The 25776-nt window shown below is 34.6% G+C and overlaps 1 protein-coding gene across 1 annotated transcript in view; it reads right to left on the reverse strand.

Moving 5' to 3' along the window:
- Positions 1-4080: 4080 nt before the first annotated feature.
- Positions 4081-25776, reverse strand: part of LOC119640433 (tyrosine-protein kinase Dnt) — a 75338-nt gene continuing 53642 nt past the window's right edge. The window contains exons 2-4 of the mRNA XM_038038479.1: positions 7464-8583; positions 4607-4903; positions 4081-4451 (exon numbers count right to left, since the gene is read on the reverse strand). Coding sequence (XP_037894407.1) covers positions 4340-4451; positions 4607-4903; positions 7464-8583 — 1529 coding nt within the window. The 3' untranslated portion in view covers positions 4081-4339. The remainder of the gene's footprint in view (positions 4452-4606; positions 4904-7463; positions 8584-25776) is intronic.

The raw sequence follows: 25776 nt of genomic DNA on the forward strand, positions 1-25776 counted from the left end.
TCGGGTGAATATGTAAGTGGTTTTACTGAAGACCTTAGTATGGGTCGTCAATTAACTAAGTATCTTGATGGTAAAAATGCTGGCTGTAACTCCAAGTTGATATCGTGTTAAAATATTTAATTTGCAAGGTTAAAGATACATCAGGTGCATTGCGTTTTCAGTGAATGATATAGTCTTTCGTTCTTATGGCAACTTAATGCTCAACGATGATGGCAGCGATGACGACCCGTGGAACGTTTTGGATTTTTTTTTAACTTTGAGATTAATAATGTTTCTGCTGTTATCAACCGACAGTTATTTCCTTACAAGTCCAGTTTGCGCACTACGAATTGTTTGTTGGGTGTTGCAGAAATGAAAGAAGAGCTTTTCTCCCATACTTGAAATGCTATTTAGCGAAAAGTGATAGTAAATGTAGCCGAGCAGTCTATTATGATTGGTAAGACGAAAATGTTCATAATCTCGACTTTCATTACGTGGCACTCCAAACGAACTGTGCACGTACGCAATTGTCCTCCACTGCTACTAATTAATCCGATACTTGAAATCGTAGGGGTAATTGTTTTGTATTGCATTAGCAGGAAAATACAAAAATTCTGACGATGAATTCCTGGAAAACAAGAGTCTGTGTGATTGAAAAATGTAACAGAAAACATGGAAGAGAGTAACTCTGGGACTGTCAATTTTAAAGAATTCGTTTTTTTTCATTTAAATATAATTTTATTCCAAAGTGGGAGCAAAACTTTGCTTTCTTTATGATAGCGTCAATGCAAATATTTACGTACATGTTATATGTGTCCTCCTCTTTACATGTGGTAAGTGGATGGAAATGTTTTAATAAAAATAATTAAATATTTCCATTTTTCTTTTTTTTTATTCATCATTACAATACAAATGAGTTTATGGACTCACACATTTACATACAATCGTATCCGTTTATTGATACGGTAATTTGTATATTTATTTACTTGTTATTGTAAATGAAAAAAAAACGCTGTTAATATTGGATATATTCAAATGAATATAAAATTATTTAAAATACACGAAATTCACATTAAAAGCAACGAATAAAAAATATCGGTTAATAAGTTTCCTGTTGAAAAACAGAAAGAACCAAAGTGAAATGAACGTTATCAAATAGTGCGTAGTTCGCATCGAACTTTGAGAAACCATCCCTGCAGAAGACAGTTGAATATTTTTCATATTTCACACCCGGAACTGAAGGATGACATTGTTAGTGAAATGTTTCAAATTATCGTGTTAATGTCTTGTGGCATTCCTGTAATGGATTGGAAGGTTCTCTTCAGCAAAGTGGAAATTTGTGTGGATTAACTTTGTCTATTGATTAAACTTGTGGATTTTTAATGAGAAAGTCATTTTGGCCAAAAGATCTAAACATTTTAGAGATATATGACGAGAAGAATTTCTCTAGGGAGAGTCAATTAAATTCAAGCCCACTAGTTGGTTTGAGACCTTCCAACCAGTTCTAGTTTATGCGTAATTGTAAAGATTATAGCTAGTAAAGCAATTCCTTAAGACTTTATTGACAAGCGTACTGATGAAAGAGTCACGCCACATTAGCTTCTTTTTTTCCGCAATGCTGGATTCAGTCGTAGTCGCCAAGTAGACCTTCAGAATTTTCCATTTGAATAATTTGTTCGTTTGAAATTTTAACGAGTTACGAAAAAGTTGTGTTGCCTACAATACTTCCAGCAAAAAGTTGGAATTGTTTTCTATTTATTCAAGTGTTCGTTTAGCATAATTCTGTGAACGGCATAATGGAGTTGTCTGACAATTTTTGATTTAATGCGTTTATTAGATATATAATAATTTTTATTATTTTCGTTCTTCGCACCAGCAATACTTCTATTTTGTTTGTTTTGCGATTAAATCGTGATCCGTGCCACTTAATCGCGCAACAGTGCACATAAATGTACATAGTTTACATCCAAACAAGCTTTCGTTGGCATCAATCTTGCAATTGCCGAGATAAACGGACGATTCAATGTTCTGTAAAGAGAATTTGAATCGGCGATCATATTCAAGCACGCTCCTGTGCTTGGATGATAAGGGAGAAATTGAAAAAAATTTCACAAACTTACACCAGTTCTTAGTTCCGGGGCAAAACTTTAAATCCGTACGTGCTCAGGAGGTGGTCGCAAATAATAGTAACATGCAATATTACCACACTGTTTGGAGCTTATGCAAAATTGAGAAATCGCAAGCTCATATTCACCAATACGACGCAGACGACATCATTTGGTCAAGCAAGGCGAACGTAACATTCAACTACGTTCGTAAATGTCATGCTTACAGCGCGCAATTCCTGTCGGTTAATGCAAGATCGTTTGTTAAAGTACGAGGCCAGCGAGATTCTTGAAATGAATTCGAACGATCGTACGCACAAAGAACGGCTATACGAAATTCATTTCTGTGACAATATCTTATGCATCTGGCGAAAAAATTGCGTGACCAAAAACGAAGTGCGGTGAGGTAAGTGAAAACCCAATATTTATTTAAGCAAATAAGTTATATAAAGTGATCAAGAAATCATCTATTAATTTTACATATTTTATGCACTGGACGCGTTTTATTTTCCCTCTTCGGTAAGATATCAAATGCGGGTGTTTGACGTCGAGTCCAAGCTAACTTTTTGGCAAAGCGGTCCGAGCTGTTAGTTAGGCATTCCATTCATGGTCTGAATAGTTATTTAGACCTTTAACGATTACATTAAACAAAATTGAAAATTATTTGCATTTCGTTTTTTTCTTTTGACTCAAAAAAAAAAAAAAATCAGCGAAACGTTTGAGAATCCTGTGTTAGGTGATTTCTCATATCGTGACTGCTGACCGCTTTCATGTCATCTAAGTAAAGAGAGTGTTTTGCACTGACACTTAAATAGTTTTTAACAAGTGTTTACACTTTAAACGCTTCATTAAATCGATATCGTTTGAACGGTTAACCATGGAAAAATTATATGATTATTGACTTGAGTGTTTCAAACAATTCAACCATATATATAAGCGTTAACGTAGCAAAAGTTAACTTTATAGTCATGTGTTCAAGTACTTAAAACTCTAAATCGAATGGAAATACAAAAACTCACGGCAATAAATGAAGGGCGGAGAATTCTTCATCGCATATGTTTAACAATTTTTCGTACAATTCGTGGATTTATTCGTTTTCTGAATCCATTCTTATTTGTAATTTGAAACGAAATCAAGATAAAATCTTTGAATGTTTTCGATCAGCATTCATTACCGATGAAAGAGCCTTCCATAGGCTTACCTTACCAAAAAAGGGAATTGGGTACTAAAGCATACATATACTGTAGCAGCGTAAAATTGCGAATTAAATTAGATATGTCCAATCTAACTAAAGTATAGCAGATTTGCTCTCTTAGAAATAAGCGTCAGCAGCAAAATATTCGTAATTGATCTACTTGTATCCGCACGTCTGTCTACTGCCGCTATGCAGATGACATGGACCTGTTTACTTCGATGGAGCTTGAAATGTACAGAAGATAGCAAATCTACAGAGTGATCAGGGACTTTTTTCACCAAGAGGAAGTGCTTTGTTCAAAGTTCTGTCCATCATCAGCTACACAGAGATCAATTGAAATATTTATCGGGGATGAAACTGTAGTTCCTTCCATAAACATTAATTTCTAACAATGGATGCACATACTTTCCATGGACCTATCTTTACTGACTGTGTTTTTTTGCCGGTTGAAAAATGTAAAAATGTGAGGGAGAAAAAAAAAAATTAAAACAAAAATTGTGAATTGTGTGTGTTGGAAAATGAGAAGAAATAATTGTCGCAAACACATATTCATTTTTACAAGGAATTATTTAAATATTTATTTCATAAAATTTATTGTTAAAACATTATGCTAATAACTTAATCGGCGAGTCGAACAGGAAATATGTAGACAAAATACATATACATATACGTATGTATACCCTATACGGATACTTATATAATTTATATTTACACACTGTTTTAGTAATGAATTATCGCACAACAAATAAAATATATTTAACTATTTTAAGTAGTAGTATCGTAGTTTTACAATTTATATCTTTTTTCAATTTTTTTTCTCTTATTCGTAAACTAATGGAGGATTTTGGTACTAAACACTTATCAACTATAGATCCGCTTTAAAGAGGAAAATATTAACAAACGTAATACCAAACATAAAATGGTTCTTGTTTCGTTAGATAAAGTTGTAATAATAGTAATAGTGTATGAAATGGAGCATAGTAGTGTAGAAGAGAGAACGAGAAGAAGCAGTATTTATGAAGAGTATTGGTTGGCCGAGTATACATGTACATACCGCAAATTACACGTAACGTGTAATTTGAGCATAAAATTCTGATAAACAGCCGTGTAATTGCAAAAACGTTGGACGTTCATTTGGCAACAGAGCCCAACAGTAAGCCATTATGGTAAAACTGTAAATTAAACAAAAAGTAGAAAGACAAAGAAAAAACTGTCAACATAAAAATTGAGAATAAATTATAATGGTTGTAGCATTAAGAGCAAAAGCTTGAGAGTAAATAAAACTTCATTTGCAGTACATTTGTAGAAAATTTATTTAATAACTTACAGCTCGTCTGGGCAATTGAAAGGCTGCGCTAAGCGATAGCCGTCTCTTAGATAATGTTCCATCTCGAAAGGATCAACTTCGGCGTAGGGCGTTTTGGCTGATGTACACAGTTCCCACATCAGCACTCCGAAAGACCAGGAATCGCTTGCCTCTGAGAACTGTTTCTGCTGCAATGCCTCTAATGACATCCATTTAACAGGACGATTTTCACTATCACCTAAACAATTATAATCACCGGGGAATAAATCTCGTGATAGTGAGCTATCTGATAATTTTACGCGCAATTGGTCATCGATTCTATAAAAATAAGGCGGGGAAAAAATAGCAACATTGTTTAAGGCCTTGCAGTTATCAAGAAAGGAAAAATAGGTTTTATATAACTAGAAAAGTTTACGTATGTTGTGGGCTTTACTTCTTTTAACATTTGTTCTCAAGGAAAAATTCTCTCCACAATCATTCTATGAATAAAATTTGCAAAGGTTGTAAGTGCAGCAACAAAACTTAGACCCAGTGTTCTCTCAAAAAATTAATAAAAATCGAAGGTTTCTTTGGCATTTTCGACTCCGTTGCTTTGTTTTTTGTTAATTTCTCTGAATATTTATTTCGGTCATAGCCTCTTCGTTAAATGAACCTATGGTTCAAATTCCTTATCCACTGTAGATTTGTTCATATTTAACGTCTCGTTTAAGGCGAGCATTTTCATTACATTTTTACATACTTTATACAATACTTATTTCTTCTTGCTTGTGTCAGCAAGTCGACTTATTTCTCAGATCAAACTGTAAGACATTGATTTATTTTCTGAAATGTCGAATTTTTCTGTTATATAAATAGTACAGTCCATTCCTTGTTTATATGATTAGCATCAGCATGTTATGATTAGCATCAAATGTGGAATCGATTTAGGCGCGCCCGTCTAGCTGTCTGTGCGTCAGTGTTAAGTCTGTTCTTGCATGCAGTTTGATGTTGAAAATAAGCAAAATCGGTCGAAGGACACGCTTGCATTACTGAGGACGCTGTTTCTATTCTATTTTCAAAAGGAATAAAAATTTTATATTTTTCTCGTTACTCATAAGCAATAGCAGATAGATCTAAAAAAATTTTAACGTATATTGTATATTGACGATGCTGTAGTGCTTCTAATAAATTGAAAAAAACCGGTCACTCGATTTTTTAATGCATCATAATTTAATTTTTTTTCAAAACGCATAGAAGTACACATCAAAAACCACATAAAGTATATAAATTCTTAGCCAGTTTGAAATTTGGAATGTACATACGCATGCCTGCGGTTCGTCTGTTCATCTGTCCATTTGTGCAACCGTGTAGTATCTGTGGTAAATATTCTCTCTCCCGTTCGTAAAAATGGAAGTATCACTTACAAACTTGGAAGAGAATTTAAAAGGATCCAAGCTTTCCAGAGAACACTCTTACAGTTGTTGGCGTGTTGCAGGCGTAATTTACTACTTAACCGTTTTTAGTTTAACAACCTATAAAATTCCTATAGCCCACCAAAATGCTTCCACATTTTACAACTAAACTCTGGGTAATTAAATGAACGTTTAAATGTTTACCCTGTTGACTTTTGTTGATAGTGTTTAGCATTTTGATCGTTGCGATAGATAACTAGGACGGTTCCAATGGGTGACGGCAGTTGGAAGTAACCTCTTACGAAGGAAATCTAGTTACCGCAGACTTGGTAAGCCTTAATATTAAAGTTTTTAAGCCTTACCAGCTTCGCTTGTAATTTATATGGGCAAAGCAACTACAATGACAGCTTCTAGTATATCTTATATATGTGAGCGCGTTACCAGCCCCCACTGCAATTTTCATTCAATAGTATTCTGTTCATATTCATCCTATTTAAATTTATTTTTAATGGCTTTCTTTAGGCAAGTTCTTAAAACAGGACACGAACGCTTGAATATTTTGTCCGTGAAGTGACGAAGTAATAGCGTTGTTTCACTTTCTTTGCTTGTCGTACCAATACCTAACCAATTGATAGTAATTTGTGGTTCCAGATTTTAGATGCGTATTTTCGCATAAATCTAGTAACAGCAGTTAAGATAATCTTCTGTTTTTTAAAGTTTAAACTTATTGCGCAATTTAGGATTGCTTTCACTAAATGTCACAGCCATGATCAACATGCTACAGAAGATAAGGTATTATAAACAATTGCAAATACTAATGCACTTGTTTTCCCCGTCTTTTCCAAACACGGAAAGTATATTTCTTGTACACCATATTTATCTCTTTACAGGTGTTATTTGAACGAAATTCCCGATTCATCATGTTTTTACGCTTTTGCTATTTTATGCTTTTGTGGTACAAGGGCATATTAAGTTTGTGAGGATATATACAACACCCGGAAAAATTGTATGTAGTCCCACCTATGATTGTACGGTCCATCTTATATTCTTGTGTTCAACCTATTCGTTCCAAGTTTTAAGATATTTTTACGAAATTTGGTCCACTGACGGCAACGCATTTGAAAATGATTCGGATCTTATTTTAAGAAGTCGCCAAATGAACAGCAGTATTAAGGGAAATGATGCATGTTGTTTAGTAATGGGCTTTACTGTTTTTAATTGTTGAACTCATAAATTTATATACATTTCGTAGAAGGGACACAAAAGTATTGAAACAGGTGGCACTCATGTACAAAATGAGATGCAAGAGAGTTAAGTGTTTATCCCGCGTAGGACCTGCGCTCTCAAACAACTTCGTCTTTGAAGTTTTTGTCTCCCTTATTATTTGGAAGCAGTAATGATTTTTCTCTTTGCCATCCGGGTAACAGCAACCTTCGCTTCATTGTCTTGATATTAAAAGTAAAATTAGAATTTCGCTTTGTACTTACACGCAATTTCTCGTAGCAATATCTTTATGGACAACTCCATGACTGTGCAGATGACTTAAAGCAGTTGATAGATGAGTGCACATCTGTACAATTTGTATGGTAGTAATAGTTCGGGCACAAGAAGGATCTAATAGAAACATTTTTAAATTTCTTGCATTGTTTGCGGCTGGGTATAAAACAAAGGGCGTCGTATGATCTTCAATCGAAACACCCAAAACAGATAGGATGCCAGGATGGGAGGCTCCATATAGGGACATGCCTTCCTGTAGCAGTAGAGAGACTTGCATTTGACTGGCGTGTTGCGCGACAGTTTTAACTAGAACTTCTTGATTTTCGTTGTAAGTGCCGCGATAAACACGGCCAAAAGTACCTTCTTGCAAAAGATTTGATAGTCGAACACGGCAACGCTCTACAGTAAGTTCTGATATACGACGATGCAATTCTTCCGGTTGCTGAGGTTCAAGTTTTCGTGGCAGTGAATTATGTATGGGCGCTATTACAGACGGTGTTATATACGAAGCAGATTGGCACGGTGGATTAGTGTTTAACCTTTGAAAACTTGAAGTTCGCATGGGTTGACCGTGATTTTGTCGTTTCGCTGAACCGCGCACACAGTATGCGGCGACTAGAAGTATTAGAACTAAAGCAAAAGCTAAAACGCTTCCCACTGCTAGGGTAATAAGGCCTGTGGGAGGCGGTACTAGTGTTTCCAGCAATAAGGGATCATCAAGATTACTTTCCTGTTCTTCCTCCGCTAGTAAACAGATTTTCTTTCGACGAAAAACTAAATGAGTTACATTGTTTAGAGCCCGATTTAATATGACTTCAATGGAAATGGTGACATCTACTTCGGCCGCTCGTACACCTGAACATTTCATACCAATTGAAAAAGTCTGTACGCTCGTGGGAATCTCTCCGATTTGTGAGATGTTAAGCGAGGGACGTGGCAACACTGTTTGATCTGAAGTCAATACATTGATGCTATAAGGCAGCGGACGACCGGCCAAACTTTGCCAAGTAAAACTGATTTCACGTTTATTAGCCGGCACCGGTACTATAAAATTCAAGGCGTAATTGTTGATTTGACCGTCACGCACATAATATACTTCAGCTGATACACCTGCAAATAAAAAAGATTAAAGCTTTCAGAAAAAATGGAAAAAAGCGCAGAGCTTTTTAGTAGCTATTAGTATGTGTGGTAGTAGAAGGTTCGGGTCAAATTTCGGATTATTAAAATTTTTATTATATTCTCTAGGAGCTGTCACTCCTCTTGGGTTACTTGTTTAAGATAACAATCGATCTTTATCCTTGGTGACTAGCAAATATATATAAAAATTCATTTGCTGGTTTAAAATTATCCTCATAACGAATACTCATAAAGAGCCTTTGACCAGCTCTAATCGTGTTTGCCGCCATTCCTATTATGGGTAAAAAATTTAAAAAAGAGTTGGATTGCGGCTACCACTTCCGTATTTCTTTGTTTCTCTTTCTTCACATTTTTTGTGACCGTCACCGCGTTACGCGACAAAAAAAGTCTGCAGTTGGGTGTACCTAGTGAGAGGTTCACAAGCGACGAGAGATTGACTAAGCATCATGGAGATAAACTGCCTAGCGAAGCAATTAATTAAGAAGGAAACAACGGACCACCAAAACAGAATGAATCTAGGTTTCTCAAGTAACAGTAAGGATAACAGAAGCAACTGATTTTTATAAAAAGGCAGAGAAACAAATGGGTCCCAACCCAAATTCTTAAGGGCAAACAGCAAGAATTGCTTTTGAATGAATTCATAACACCCATAGGAAAGAGACCACACAAGGGAGGCTTACTCACGTAGGCATAAGCACGTGTGTAATCTTTTTGTAATGTAAGGATCTTAATGAAATCTATTGCGGACCTAGCTTTACTTAAAGAGAGCTCAATGTGCAAGTTAAAGCGCAATCTCTTGTCAAATAGAATCCCAAATCGATGAACAAATCTACTTTTCCAACTTGTGTGAATCAATAAAGTACTCAGCAATGCATGAAGATGGCCAACTTTATGTTTAGGTAACTAAAACCTAATCTTCTTTCGAGGTCTTTACGGATTTGCTGCAGTAATGAAATCCAAGCCATATGTTTAATGCATTGCATTATGAAAGCTAGAGTGCTTTTTAACACGAAATACGCCTCGAGAGATTTGCTCGCCATTTTTCAGTGTTTGCCACCGATAACCTTTTTGTTTAATACTTACCTGTATGGTTAACAGCGAAGATTATAACTTTTATTATCTTTGTTTCATGCCAAGGCAGTTGTTAAGAACAACATTCTTTTTAGGCCACCATGATGGTGTTCCTTACTACTTAATACTCATTATCGCCTTTAGTGCGAGGCACAGAAAGCAACTATTTACTGGTGTTCGGTAATTAGTTATCACATAGCTAACCACAAGGGTTGCAAACGCAGGTGCGTGCATATATATTATAATAAGCGGTTCAACCTGAGCAACCGCTCCGCGTTATGTCGACGAACGCAAGAATTATTTAAACATGAACCGGCGTCCTGCAATAAATCTTGTGAAAACCAGATTTATTTAAACTGTAGGGCCAGTAATCTCACTTTTGCGAATGGTCGACATCCACCTGGACGTCACTATTTACAGCTCCCGCGCTTCAGAGATTCACTACAGGCACACCGATAATTTTCCTACCTAAGTTATGTTAGGCACATACAACATACTATTACTTCTGCGTCGGAATATCCGAAGCAATTTAATGCGAAAAGTTTCGCTAAGCACATGTGGCTTAGTTGCAATACACTGCAATATGTTAAATCATCATGCATTGTAATTTACTGATCCTCGTAAGCACGTCATTGTAAAATTCGATTACAGCCGGAGAAATTTGATATCAACTGCTTCTAATATCAGACATCGTGGCATTTATTTTGTTTAACGTTCACATTCCAATCTTTGCAAATTATTATTAATATATTAAGGCAGACAGTTCGGGTTTTGTATTCTGAATTTTGTTTGTTCCGATGATTGATAACTTTATTTCAGGAAAACAATTTTGGGTCATACCACAACAGTATGACAAAATTTAGTGCGACGGATGCATCCATCAGAATAAATGTCTCATAATAGTAGTAATTTTTTATTAAATATTGCCTGCGTATGCCAAAGCTTATCAAACCAAGTCACGCACTATTCATTAGTAACATGCCATCTTAGCTATAAGTGTGCGTATGTTTTCTTGTTTTCTTTTTGTTACACTATCAATAAATTTACACATAATCGAGTTGCAGTCCAAGTATACAATTTTGAAAACAAAAAAACAACAATTTTAATTGTTTTATACACTTTGTTGTCTGGCTTCATGGTTAGCAGTCAGCTGGACGTACACAGCACACAACATGGCATACAAGATTTTTGAATCAAATATATGAAATAAATGTTATACATATCCCTGTGTATGCATGCATGGCTATGAAAATGGTATCTTTGGGAATTTTAAACTTCCATTAGACCGCATCACGTCAACTACGTCAAATCACAAAAGCAGAAGCAGAAGAATCAGCAGAATAAACGAAACGAATTCATTCTGAAGAGATGCATGCGGTTATATGTAATATGCCTTGCGTCCGACACTGCATGCAAGTGATTGTGATGTAAACGTATTCATGATATGACATATACAGACACAATAAATATTTGATTGCCATAAAGTGCAGGCGCACACAATTGTTCATCCGAACGCATACGAGCAGGCTTGGCGTGTAAGCATATAAAATGTCATAGACGTTACGTATAGATTTTCAGCAGAAATAAAAAGAAAAGAGAGAGAGAGAAAGAGAGAACGAGAGAGAGTGAGAAAGCCATTTCAATCTGGTACAATTAAAATTTCAATTTGTTTATTGTGTATGTGTGGTAATAGGTTTGTTCAGTTAAATTGTGGTTTCTTGTAATTTAAAATCATTATTTCAATTTGGGAATTCTTGACTTGTCTCGATGCAATAGCAGCAATAAAAACAATAACAGCCAATGTATGCATCGCACTATGTAATGCACATGTTTAAGTGCATATCACCGACTGCCTGTATGTAGGTGCGTGTGCAACTGTGAAGATTTGTAAGCTTTGTGTTTTTCTTTCTATTTTCTATTTTCCATTTTTTTTTTTTTCTTTAGACTAATTAAAATTGCTATTCGGTCAGATGGACGTGCTACAGTCAAATATGTAAAAATTTAGCTGTAGTAGCTTTGCGTCCAACTTTCAGGCGATCAGTTACTATATTTCACTAATTATAAGTAACTGTGAAATTAGTGAAGCTAAATATCTTCCGCAAAAGTCTCTAAATTGTAGGTTTTTCTCACAAGAGATGTCGTCTTAAATGTTCTTGCGATGACTAATGGGAAGATTTTCAGATATATTCGTTTAGTGTGTGTTGGAACTGTGTAAACAAAACAACAATTTCTTAAACAAAATTATTTTTAATGATTACGCTTATCTCCGTTTGTGTGGTTACATTAGCAAAAGAAAATTGTTGCGTATTGTTGTCGCAATTGTTGAGATATATTGGTGAAATGAATTTGGCTTGCGGATGTGTTTTGTGGCCGGCCGCTATTGAAAACAGTTTGAGTCGGGCCATCAAGATTTTTTTAAGGAAAAAAAACATTTCAAAAGGGTAGAAAGTTATTATGTTGTTCAGAGATTCTGTGGCTTCGATTTTAAAAGACCATTTTCGAATCATTTATAGATTTTTTCATAATTATTGAAATGTTGCTCAAAGAGCTCATTTGACATCGTTTGAAACACACACTAGTGTGCCATGGCCAAGTCTGTTATGCAATGATATTTAAGAAAGTTTATCGTAGACTCAAAAGCAGAATAATGTGAAAGGCGCGGTTCGCACGCAAATTCTACAATAAATAAAAATTCTTTGGCCGGTCGATGGTTTAATCTGTAGTGGACGACGGACAAATGAAAGGCTTGCTTCTTTTTCAATTTAAAAGCAAAACAAGTTCGTTTAAACTTCGTCATCATCGTCTATCCTTGTAATTCACTACAGTTGCTTCCTGTGCTACGCTTAACCTTCCTGGACCATCTTGGGCCAGTATCCACGATCTGATTAAATGAATTCATTCAATAATGCTTTACTGAGGTTGTCTGGTAGGACGAGCCTTCCCTGCGCGCATATCAAATTAGGAAAACCATCAATTCAAAATTTGTCAGTCATAGTCAGTTGAAAATGTTGGTTCTTTTTTTACCTTGTTTCTAGTCTTTAAACCAAATAGGTATTACTCTTAAATGTAAATTAAATTAGTATTAGAGTTTTACTAAACAGAAATATACAGAAAATAGGAAAAGAGGAGAAAGAGGAAGAGAAAAGAAAGAAATTTTCTACAGAATATTTTAATGCAAATCGCATGAAAATTAACATCCCGGGAATTTCAAATTAATTTAATCTATTCTAATCCTAAATTACTAAAGAGCTCATGTAAATTAATGAATAGATGAATGAAAAACACTAGTAATCTCTTTTACGAATAATGTTATACACCTTTTTCTAAACGGAGTTTTACATACGAGTAGTTTATGGCAATTCACACGTTTCTTGCTAAACGCAGTCGACGATATGTGCACATATCGCATGAATTTTATTTACAAACTCTATATGCATGTGTTTGTAGTAACAATACGCATACATCAGTAAACATAATGTCACACCCTTGTCAGTGCCATAGTCATCATAACGGTTGTCGTTGTCGTTGTCATCGTCATCATCGTTCTCGTCATCATGTGCAACTACACTACCGATACTGACGACACTAAAGAAAATGAAATGTGAAGACTTAAGAGGATTTTGTTAATGTAACACAAAAATGAGAAAAAAATAAACAAATTACACAAAGACTGAAAACAACAATAACGGAACAACAAAAAGCCATTATTGAAGTTTAAGGTGATAATAGTTAATATAAGTCTTTCGTTACACGCGCGCACATATCTAAGCGAAAAAATTTTTAATGCCTTTTTCCCAATTTTCATTAAGAAAATAAAGAATAACAAAAAGAGTAGTTAGGGATCAAAACAGTAATGCATATAATGAAGATGACAATTTCACAGTAGTGCGCATGAAACGAATATTTCGAAATCCTGACGAAAATAATAACGAATAAAATAAACGAAAATAAATCGCAATGATGACGAAAAGCACCGAACTAATTTGGAGCAATACTTATGCTATTTAGTAAGATAGCCGTCAGATGGTTAACGGAATAGAGGGTTGTAGGAATATAGGGCTTCGAATAATGAAAAGAAAATATATATATTTGCAACAAGTTCGTTTATAAAAGTGAATACCGCTAAGCATGAGCGCAAATTTGTGGTTTTTGCCACAGGCGTCTTACGTTGTTGCAAAGGCTCAAGTTAAATGAAGCAATACCCACTTAAGTTCTCTCCTTCCGTCGAACATCATGCGTCGAAGTATTGCTTTTCGTGCTCGGGTGTTTAGTAGCTCGCTTATGATTTTCTGTTATATTCCCCTAATTGGCGATTTGCTAGACTGTACCTCTGGTCGCAACACCCTGGTACGTGCATGTTATCACTGTCAAGTAGTGATATTTTTAATAATCGTGCAATTTTGAGTTGATTTGACTAAATCAAAAGTGCTTTGACTAATAGTAGTAGCACGTCTTTAACATAAAAATATTTTTATATGCGGGCCAGATAAGACATATCAAAAAAAGTGAGAGCATCTTTGTTATTTGTTTTACTTAGTCTGTGATCCTGCTGAAGAGCGGAGCACTAGAAGAAGAGAGGGCTTAAGATGGCTGCATTGTTTGTTAAATCGGTTGATTCAGAATTGTTCTCTGAATCAGTTTAACTTTTTCTTTTTGCCCGTCCGTCCGACTTTCTCGACAAAAAAAACTAAGTGTTAGTATTTCGGCATACTTAATTGATGAGAAAAATTTGTACCCGATGGATCACCTTTCGTACTCCGTCTCATACAAACATTTCTATGAAATGTATCCCTTTATATGACAAACAGATCTAATTTGTAATATTTCATGGCGAAAGTTGATTCAAAATAGTAATTTAAAATGAAACTTAATTAACTTTATCTTGCTTCTCAGTTTCATGATGGTGTTTATATCGAAATAAGGTCTAATCTTTACGAAGATCGATAAGGAATAACAATATATTTGACAATAAAATTCACTTCTGCTACATTTGAACCGTGTCCGTTGACGTTTTATGCCCGTTCTCATATAAGTGCTGCCATGAAAACTGTTCTTTACCAAGAATACGATGAAGTGTCATTTTTTTTCTGTGAGTCGGCAAATCGAGAAGAGATAATTAACTGTGTTGAGTAAAGTAAAGTAAGTTTTTGATATTTTATCACGACAATGATAATATTTCACGGTAATCCTTGCCTGACTATAATGCTTTGGCTTGTTTTTGTATTATTTATGTACTAATAAAGTACTGTTCTTACTCAAAAGGTACTTTTGTATGATAGAAAATATTATTTTTGATATCAACTCTGTTATGAAATGCAATTAAAAATTACGAGACAACACAGTTTGAATAATATGCGATTGTGTCATACGCTTGAATAAGGCGTAAAGACAATAGAAAAATTCATATAAAGTAACAGACTAATAACAGAAGTCGCATAAACAGTAAGTGGAAAATAAGGCGAACAGTAAACGAAAACACCCACTGGAACAAATGGCTATAATAAAACAATTGAAATGTCATATTATCATATGCTGCTACTTTATTATTGCTCTTCTTATCGTCGCTGAGGGGAAAATGTGTTGAAATGTTTATGGATTAGTAAAGAAGTACCATGAAAACGCTTAAGGGGGAAAAAAGAAACATTTCAGCTGAAGCATGAAAAAGAAAACAATAAAAGGAAAAAACTAAAATAACAATAAATGCGGAAGCACTCAAGAAAGTAAATCTTATAAAAAGGAATAAATTTTCAAAAAATAAAAGAATCCTTTGTTAAAAAAAGGGATAAAAACCATAAAAAGAGAACTTAGAAAAAGCCAATAGAAATATATCTTTCAAGGCAAAAAAGCAATAATAAAAATGTACACGAATCGAGTAGTTCAACGCAATTTAAAAAGCCTCTACAGTTCAATTCCAAGCAAAGCGAAAAAACGCTTTAAACGTAAGTAAATCTGGAAACATATGCTAAATGTCTTAAAACATGCACTTAATCATGCAACAACTTGTTGCATATAACTCTCGGCACATAGTTCAGATACTAACCAGAATACCATTGAGCTGATTGAAATTATGCCCTATGTCTATTAATCTCGATTTTGTCAATTGACATTAATTACCGGGCGTCTGAGGTCAATTTTCGCAAAGAATTTCCGACGCATGATCCCACTGAGAGCATTCTCTCTACGCTGTACTAACTATTTTTTCTAATTTCAGTTTTTTCGTTTCGCTATAATTCTCGGTACAAATTAAATCCTTAATCAGACGCTGCAGTTCGTAAGTGTAACGTATATGCGAGAAACGTCTGTAGACGATATCTTTCCGACTAACAGATACGATCACATCGCCCAACTATAGTTTAGTTAAGTAGCAACCATCATCGGCAAAGGAAGGCAGTACTCCAGATCGCGGCTTGCTCAAAACAAATCCCTACAACTGGGCTATAATAGTATTACCTTTCTTGGTGCAAATGAAAGTTCATTACATTATAAGCACTCGAAGGCTCCACACAAAGGTTTTTTATTTAAATGACTATTGAAATCCAGGAGAACTGTATCAAGATTCGAAAGGGAAAAAAGAATAATAAGAACGTCCTTATAAACACTTGCAATATTAAAGCTTTGGAATCATCGAAATAAAATTTTAATTCTGCTAATTCTAACAATTAAAATTTTGTATATTTTAGTAATTTCTTTTCCGAAGAAAGAATTATCGGTCATTTAGTTAGACGATTACACAGGATTTGAATTTGACACCATTTGTGGGTAAAGTGTTGGCAACTTAAAAAAAAAAGAAAACAGTTTGACAGCTGACAACTTGGGATTATTAAAAATGAAGCATTGCACGAGAAAGAGCCATACATTTTCGAAAATGAGGCTGCTAAAGTAACGCCTGTTACTGATGCCCGATATCGCGCTATGATAACGCAGTTCTTTCAGACTAATTTGGATTATATTGATGCGAACGGCATGTGATTTCATTAAGTTGTTGCCACGATCCATACATGCAGCGAAACAACTACCGCATAGGATATTCTCTCGTGTTTTGGTGATCAGAATTTCGATGAAAGGACCAGCAAAGCCATGAAGGACGTTTTCTTGGACTCGTAAAAAATCTATCTTTTCTTTGTATATTCGGACATTTGGAATGTCATGGAACACTATTGTTCACATCGAAAAGTGTTACGGCAAAAAAGCCCAAAGAAGTTTAAGAAAAAATTTTGAATCGAACTTTAGAGTAGATAGCCTATATATTTCTTAAGGGTCTGGGATTTAGTTGAGAACATTTCTCACATACATGAGTGGTTAGCTGAACAGGAAATGAATTACATGACTTTTTTACTGCACTACTATAATTTTGAGAAAAGGTATTTATTTCGATAAAGGTCAACGAGTTTATAGTCGGTATTATAATTATATAGAAACCTTTGTGCAAGAAAAAAATCCTTCCCCAGAAAAGTGAGTAGCATTATTAGCATTAAGAAGCTATTTCAACCCCTAGGAACGCTAAAAGTGCAGAAGCCAGGAAAGCATGTTCCCTCACAAGATATTATATAACTAACGTACGATTTCATGATAATTACAACAAGAAGATCATCCATCTTGTTTCGGTTGGCGCGACTTTGAGAATTCCAACGAACATGCGTTAATCAATTCAAAATTTTATCTGAAGTAAGATTTGATTTTCTTCATTGGATCTAAGATCTGCCTCTTTGATTGTTGCGAACGCGGTTACAAATTCATTGCACCTCCCTTTTTGGTGGCTTAAAAAAGTTGCTATGCAAACTAAATGCACTTAAAAAGAACTACGTAAAACAATCTTACATCCGCATATAAACGTTTATAGACAAAGACATCAAAAATTTCTAAAAAATCTTATGTACGTTATAAAAGCATGCACGCAAACATTAAATAATAGAACGTATATGGACGCACTACGGCAAAACCGCGCGCGTAAAAATTCAAGATCTCAGGAGTGACTGAACTATGAAAACAATGTACGTCACATTTTCATAAACATCTTACCGCCATCCTTACCATTACCGACAAAAGAGAGACAATCAAACATCAGGAGCACCCGCATACCGCGTACGCAGTCAACAACTTCTGTAAACGTTTTATTGTACTATATACATAGAGAAATAACAAGAAACAATCGAATTTCATAAAAAGTGTCAAATATCCTTACTTTAGTTTTTTTCTTCCTTATTATTATTGTTTTTCTCTTCACAATTTCTTGTTGAATGGTAGGCAGGCGATGAAATTCTTTTATTTTCACCATACGATTATTAAAAGAGAAAAAACGAATGCACAATAAAAAACAAAAAACGGCCAGAATAAGAATGATGATGATAATGTCAAAGTATAAAAACTTGTAAATAAGGTCTTAACAAAAAGTGAGAAAGTTTCAAGCAGAATCTTAAGCACCCTCCAGGCACCTAAACTTATTACTTGCTGCATGCGCAGACACGTTTAGGATATAACATTAACATGTTCTGAAAGGATTACAGTTTTGAGTAACCGGAGAGTATTCCAGATTCGATCTGAAATTTATATATTTATATCTATATAAATTCCGAGTACTGACATTTTTATTTTTCCTTTTTGAGTTGGTTTCAACTTTTAAGCTACTTCATACCATCTTGTATTTAGCGTTTGTATTTGATCCAAGACACACGTTTCTATTTAAGGTTTTCAGGCTGAAAATTAAAAAAACAATTGTATAATGACATAGATAAGTCTGCAGAGTATGTTACGCTATACAGACATGCATATTTCGTATGCTTCTCCGATTTGATTCATGATGCTTATGGAAAATTAATATTCTTTCATTCTTCGATACCGGATTAATCCATATTACGATGCTAAGGTCTATTTGTAAGTTCAGATTCAACCTCTAAATCTCTTCAATATGTACTCTGTTCTGTCAATAGGCTAGGGGAAGACTTAGAGGAAAGACGTCTGTGTTTAACATTTGCGCGGTCTATATCAAATATGTAATCATTTTAATTTAAAATTGCGTGCCGTTAATACGGCATACGAAAGGAGCAATAACGCAAAGTAAAAGGAACTTTTTTGCTGGCACGCATTATTTTTTTAAGACTATATATGATGACACCCGTTCGACTTTGTACCGCTTTTACGGCTTCTGAGAAAGTCTATTATTCAGTAACGTGATAGCAGAGTTATAAGCATGTAATTACGACATTCGCCAAATATTAACATTTTATTATAAATCTGATCGAAGAAGCAGAGATTACTAGAGGAAGCGTTGCACCTATATGCGTAAGTATTCTTTGAACTTATTGTTGTTCTCTTTTTCCGTTTCAACATTTTGTTTATTAAAGCAAATTTCTCTCTGTTTTCTAGTTGTCCTTCGAGGAGTTTTTCCATTTCCATATTGTCCATAAACTTTCCCGCCCAGCTCAGTTGGTCTACTTTTTTTATTATAATAACACATGTAGAGCAAAAACTTGGCATCGCCCATCTACTGATACCGAATTGAATCAATTCGACATAGAACTCCACTTTTTGATTGAATTGATACTCTGTATAGAATTGATTCAACTTTATCAAATAGCATATGTACTGCGAATTCTTTATAGAGTGCGACAAGAGTATCACTAAAATTGAATAACAGATAAGATCATTGCTGAAGTCGTGTGACTAGAAAGTGGTATCAGGAATGATGTCGTGAGAAAACTCAGACAAGCATTTTCTGTTGGGTTGGTTTCGGTCCGTTAATTACACAACAACATGGGTTGGGTGACTTACAAAGCTTAATCGCCAGACTGCAAACCTTTGACGATCTTCGTAGCCTCATCTTTGTGCAAAATGTATACTGAATCATATGTTTATAGGGCACTATAGCCCTATACAATAACGATATCTATCAAGTTTTTTATTTACACAATCACGGGTTACAAACGCAAAAATCAAATTAGTATGCCATTATTGCGACTTGATAAGTATAAAATTATTTTATTTATTTTAGCTAAGGAGGATCCGTTCAAATTGAATTTAAATTTCTTAACAAAAGCCAAAGAACAAAAGTAAATGGAAAAAAAAGACTTAAAAGAAACGAACAAAATGAAACTTAATCCGGAAAACTAATACCGACACATGCACTTATATACGTATCGTATTACACAACATTCAGCGAATAACATCTCAACTAAAAGTGTTTTGCTAGTGCGAACTGAAGCGGCGAAGGCAAAACAGCTTTATGGAAATCAATGTTCGATTGATTGTATACGTGTATGGTGTGAACCAAGAGCCACTTCTAATAGTCATGCAAAACGTCATCTCAAAAATTTGCTATTACTTGCAAAATACATTTTAGGATAATTTCTTTAGTAGTATCTTATTTCTTTTAAGTGCAAATAATGACAAGAAGGGAAAAAAGAAAAAAAAGGGAAATCTTTGCATTGTATTAATCGGCCTCGTCGTTCTCATTGTCGTAACGTTGACAAGTATTATAAAGTGAAATGCATTTATATAACTAATGCAAAACACTTTGAAGGACAATAAGTAAGCATTTATTCCACACCGATGATTTGATTTATTGTCTAAAGTTATTCGTTAGCATTTACTCGAACAACAAGAATGAATTTGCACTTTTTACTCAAGGACAAGACAGTTGGAAAAGCAAGAAATTAGGTTTGAGTTTAAAAATAATTGGTTCAAAGGAAACTGTTTTCAGAACTCAATAATGTAACTGTTAGAAGCAAAGACATTTTTTGCAAATATTAAAAAAGTAGATTGTATTTCTCTTTGTTTTAGAAAAACACCGCATTTGATAGTAGAAGTTTTTTATCAGAGTATTGCGAGCAAGGACATGAAGGCTGACGTTTATAAGTAAATGTGGAACTGGACATTAGCGTTGTTCGGTAAATGCGATAATACCACTGAAACTTTCCTCAATTTGAAAATAATTGATCCATTGTAGACTGTAGTTCGATGGCCATGTTCGTTCTTTCATCATACGACTGGCAAACTCTACTCCAACAGATGTTTTTCTATTTAGAGTGCAAGCTGCTTTAAGGTTGGGGATGCAGTGCCAATTTCGCATAATTGATATTTGTAGGTTGCATGTCCACATTCTAGAGATATTTACATGTTCGGTCACAATAGGGAAAGATGTTGTCTTTGTGAGCACGAGAGCTTTATAGAACTGTGTAATCCCAGCTTTGGATGGGTTTCCAACTCTGCAACTTTTAAAGACCTTTGCAGGTAATACATAAATTTCGTGACAATGAATGAGACTTCTAGAAGTTGATAGGCAATGGTCACGTTGTGGCTTAAGGCTACATCTCTTAGGTAAATGTAGAGAGGCGTCTCCATCAAATCAATGTAAAGTTTCTCAACTATTGTGTAAGATGCAACTTCCACTTTTACGCTAATTCTACTTTTACGCAATATGGAGATCCATCTCATGCAAGTTGTCTGTAATCTTCAATGCCGACAACTTTGCTGGATTTTAGCAGCTTTTTGCATATATGCATCAGATTTTATTATCAGAAATATACTTTAGGCACACTCTGAATGTCTGTCTATCACTATTCGCAAACATTGTTCTAAAAAGAAAACGTAATAGATCATATATGGTGGTTAGCAGCATCAAAATGATGTTGGTCTTGCTTCACATTTTTGTTATATAGCATTGTAGGGACCATATGAAAGTGTTGGTTCTGCAATGAATCCTCTAATAAGGTTTCTTGTAGTTCGCTATATTATTTTCGTCAGGAATTCGCGTGCTTGGACACTTAGATATCAAACCTTTTTCTGCGTCTTCATAGCCTTCTTGGAATCGTTGGTGTCGTCCAGAAATTGGTTAGAGTTTGTGGTAAAGTGCAGTCACCAAAGGCTTTTTTTAGTGGTTTCAATAGTTGGCGGCATTAAACTTTATATTAACCACAAAACAGGTCTGCATAAAAGTTGCGCAAAATTATCTTTGAGCTGGTCCTCAATAATGATCGAGCTCTATTGACCATCGTACTCTTTTCCCTTTCTCTTGCAAGCTAATAATGACGACAGTTTCGAATTTCGAATGAAAGTTTTTAGCACGAAGTAATAAAATTTACAGGCAAACATTCAAATGAAATTTAACTTTGCCTGTTTACACAGAGTTAAATAATCAGAAAACTCTCAGCGGGTTGTTTTATTAAAAAGGAACAAAATAAAAAACATTTTATGAGAAACATTTTAAAGCCAAACATTAACTTTCAAGATTCAAGACAAAAGAAAACAATTAAGAAATCTTAGCATGTAAGCGGGCTTCAACCAGATGTTAAGCTAATTAGCGATATGTTAAATTTTATTGAAAAGACTCGGTTAGGAATCGAAAAATTTTTAACTCAGTTGAATACAACTTAACGATGCGTGTAAATAATGGAAAATTTTCTGGCTTCTTGTTGTGTAAAAAGCAAATAATATTTCAACTCCAATTGCAGATGGACATGAATAATTATGTTTCAGAATAATTATGAGTTAGTGAGAAAATCTACAAAAAAAAGAATAAAAATAAATAAATGTGAAAATGAAAATAAAATTCGACATTTTTTACTATATGAACGAAATAACAAAAACCATCAATGTCATGTCATAAAGATTGTAATACACATGGCAGTTGTACATACGCCGCGCATAATATATACACACGTTAGCCCGCCTATATCATGTTTTCTTGGTATAACATGGAAGAAAACAAAAGAAGGAAAAAAACAATGTCGACAACAACGCAGGCAAAAGTAATTTTCAACGGATTTTTCATCAACGCTTACCGCGCATAACAATTCAAAAAAAAGCAAACATTAATTCATTTAAACCGTTCGGCGTAGTCAAATAAATAACAGAACGCCAATGAATACATAGACGGTGATAACGGGCTGCAGAATATAAACAATGATCATGAATGAAACTTGCATAGGGATGGGATAAATTTGAGGTTTTCGTTGATATGATGCTGTGATGTCGACGTTGGAAATGTGTGACATGTTGCTGGCATTAATTAAAACGTATCTCTGGCACTTATTGAAATTCAATGAAAATACCTCTGCTGAGCGAATGTATTTTCACTGGGAATTCCAGCGTTCTAGAAGGGGAGCTTAAAACAAAAAACAAAAGCAAACACATATTTCTTTAATGACAATTCATTTAAAAAAATCTCTAAACATAATATTAGCTTTACATAGTTCAAAGAAAAAGAGAAATAATTTAGATTATTTGTGTTAAGTATCAGTCGAAGAGACGAGCACACGGGCGACCCCGTCTCCCGGGCAACATTACGTCCGTGAAAGTGTCAAATGCCTTTGTTGTTGCTATAGCTAGTTGTTTTAACAATGTTTTACTACTTTCCGAGAAATACGAATTTGGTTTTTCTACCAACTCTTTCAGCGTTTACCGCTTGGTTGCTGCTCTATTCGTTTATTGCCATTCGCTTCAGTGACATTCAATTCACGTCATTACCTAGTGAATATTAACTATTTTGTAGCAAATGTCGAAACTTGACAGTTATACCGGATTTGTCGCATCCTTTTGTAACAACCAGATTTCAGTGCTAGTAGTACAATTTAACCTCAACCTGATCACCTCTTCATCTATTGTCGGAAATCGTGACATAAAGTTAAAACTTGGTCAATTTATCTTCGAACCTGTTAAGACATTCTGTATTCTGCTTTTAACTTATGAAGATGTAAAATCGTGCCAAACCAAACAGGTCGCAAATATGGAAGCTAAATAAGAGTAAGAGCTAACTAAGAGGGAATGGTTCGCCCATCGACTTTATTATCGGCCCGATTGGTCTACTAAGATAGTACTGATAATCAACATGAAAAAACTATAACTTTAAACACTTTTGTTTGTAATAATGAGGTACCCAAGATCCTTCTTAACCCACTGAAAAATTTTTAAATTGCACACCGCTTGTGGTAAAGTGCATATTACGTTTGTGCGGAAGTATGTAACATTCGGAAGGGCTTCAGGTTCATCCATGTATTATAATATTAGGCAATTCGAAACGAGTTTCTGAATAGATTTAAGCTTACCGTCTGTCCGTCCGTCCGTCTAATGTCTCTCCGGGTATACTTGTACGTAAGCCAAATTTTGTAATTTTTGAATTATTGTGATGAAATTTGATGTGCCGACATTCTTTAGCCTAAGGACGGCCCCTAATGAAAATGGAGTACATCGGTTAAAATGTATGTGAAATTTTTAGAACCTTAAGCCGAAAGTCAGTAAGGAATAAGAAGATCTTTGACAAGAAAATTAACTTCGCCTTTCTGGCCTTTTCTCATAAAATGGTTCGCATGAAGAAAATGCCTTTACATGACATTAAGGTACAATTTTTTTATTTTATTATGAAAATAATGGAAGATCAGGCGAAGTGTTGTAGAATATTTAATGATCGGTGTTACCCGACTATAATATTTTTACTTGCTTTGTTTATTTTCTGCTTTTTTTTGGGGGGTATATTATGGTTTTCTAGTTAAGAGCATCGTTTCGCTACAAAATGCAAATACCGGTCAATGTTCCATGACTGCCGCTATTCATGGTCGAGGAATGAAAATAAACAAAACATTTTGTATTGAAATAAACTGGGCAGTAAAAATAAAACGCGAAAAAAGTTTGCACATAAAAATACAATACAACGGACTAATCGATAAGAGTTTGGCGAAAAAGCGAAAAAAAAGAACAAAAGAAGCAAAACTGAAATAAAAACAGTTTTTATACACACATCTGTTAATTGCTTGAACGGTCACAGCATGAGGTGACACGTTGAAAAACATCGATAGTTAGATATGCATAACTATATCGACGCCCGTATATATATAGTTAGAATATAGATCGCTTGGATTAACATTTTTCAAACAAATACCAAACACCACCAGTCAGTGACGGTTTATGGCTTATGGCTATGTAATGGTTGCGGTTATGGTGGCAACACTACAGACCGATAAATAATCCGCGAAAATATAGGGAAAAGTAGTAAAATAAAGTTTTTGTTATTTTTTGCAAAGCAAAATGTTCTAAATTTTTTGTTTATTCTGCTGTTGTTTGCCTCCTTAAATAAGAGAAAAACGGACAAGTTTATCTTAATTAATCGTCTAATCGAAATGAAAAACACAACAAACTCGTCTCCACAAAACGTGATATGCTGTTTGTATTATAGAAATTCCTAAACTTTTCATTAAAAATTTATACTTGAATTAGTTTTCGATTTAAGAAAGCTTAACGGGAGTAGTTAGAATGTATTGCGGGACAGTTTGTCCCGGTCGACTTTTCTTTTCATTTTTGTCAGTGATCTCGATTTAAGTTTAAGTTAATGTTTATGGCGACGAAGGTATTATCCAATTTAATTTCGTGTCACCACAACTTTTGAGTCGCTACACATGGGAGGATAGCTAAAGTTTTCACTTTCTTTGTGCTTAAGTCAAGGTTTTTCTCTCGCACTTACTTACTACTGCTAACATTCGTTTCTTTTTCTTTTATCGATTTTAAGTTTTCATTTCCTAAATTTTAATTTTTACAGACTTTAACGGAACATAGCTACGTATTTTTAAAGGGTGAGTACACTGTAAAAGCCTAAAAGAGTGTATTTTTGACACGTAAAATATTAAATAGCAGCAAGGGGAAGGCAATTCTAATTTAATCGGCTCTCGGCATAAATGATGAAAATTAGAATCGAAAAAATAATAAAGAAAGCCAGTTAATTCACATGGTCCTACCTGGAGCAGTAAACAGAGGATTTTAAAAATATCGATTTTTGCGAATATTTCATATTTATATGTTCAATCGAGACTGCCCGCTGGCTTCTCTTTGAAATATTACTTTAAACACTTTGCAAAAAAAATTCGATTGAACGATGAATACAACTTGCTGGAGTTACACTACTTGCGGTTCTGAAAAACCCTGTTTCGAGAAAAATGCATTCCAATTTTGAAATGTGTTTTTGAAACATGTTTTTTTTTAGTCTGCGTTTCTAGCACCGTAAAGCTGCCTTTTTCTACATAAATAATTCTTCTTATGCGTTCCTCACGAAGTTTTTTCGCTCCAAAGTGCCTTTTTTGTTGTTGCCTCCCTAAGCTGGAGTACTGCGAGGAA

The sequence above is a fragment of the Glossina fuscipes genome, unplaced genomic scaffold (assembly GCF_014805625.2).
Source record: "Glossina fuscipes isolate IAEA_lab_2018 unplaced genomic scaffold, Yale_Gfus_2 121, whole genome shotgun sequence".
In the NCBI taxonomy this organism is placed as follows: Eukaryota; Metazoa; Arthropoda; class Insecta; order Diptera; family Glossinidae; genus Glossina; species Glossina fuscipes.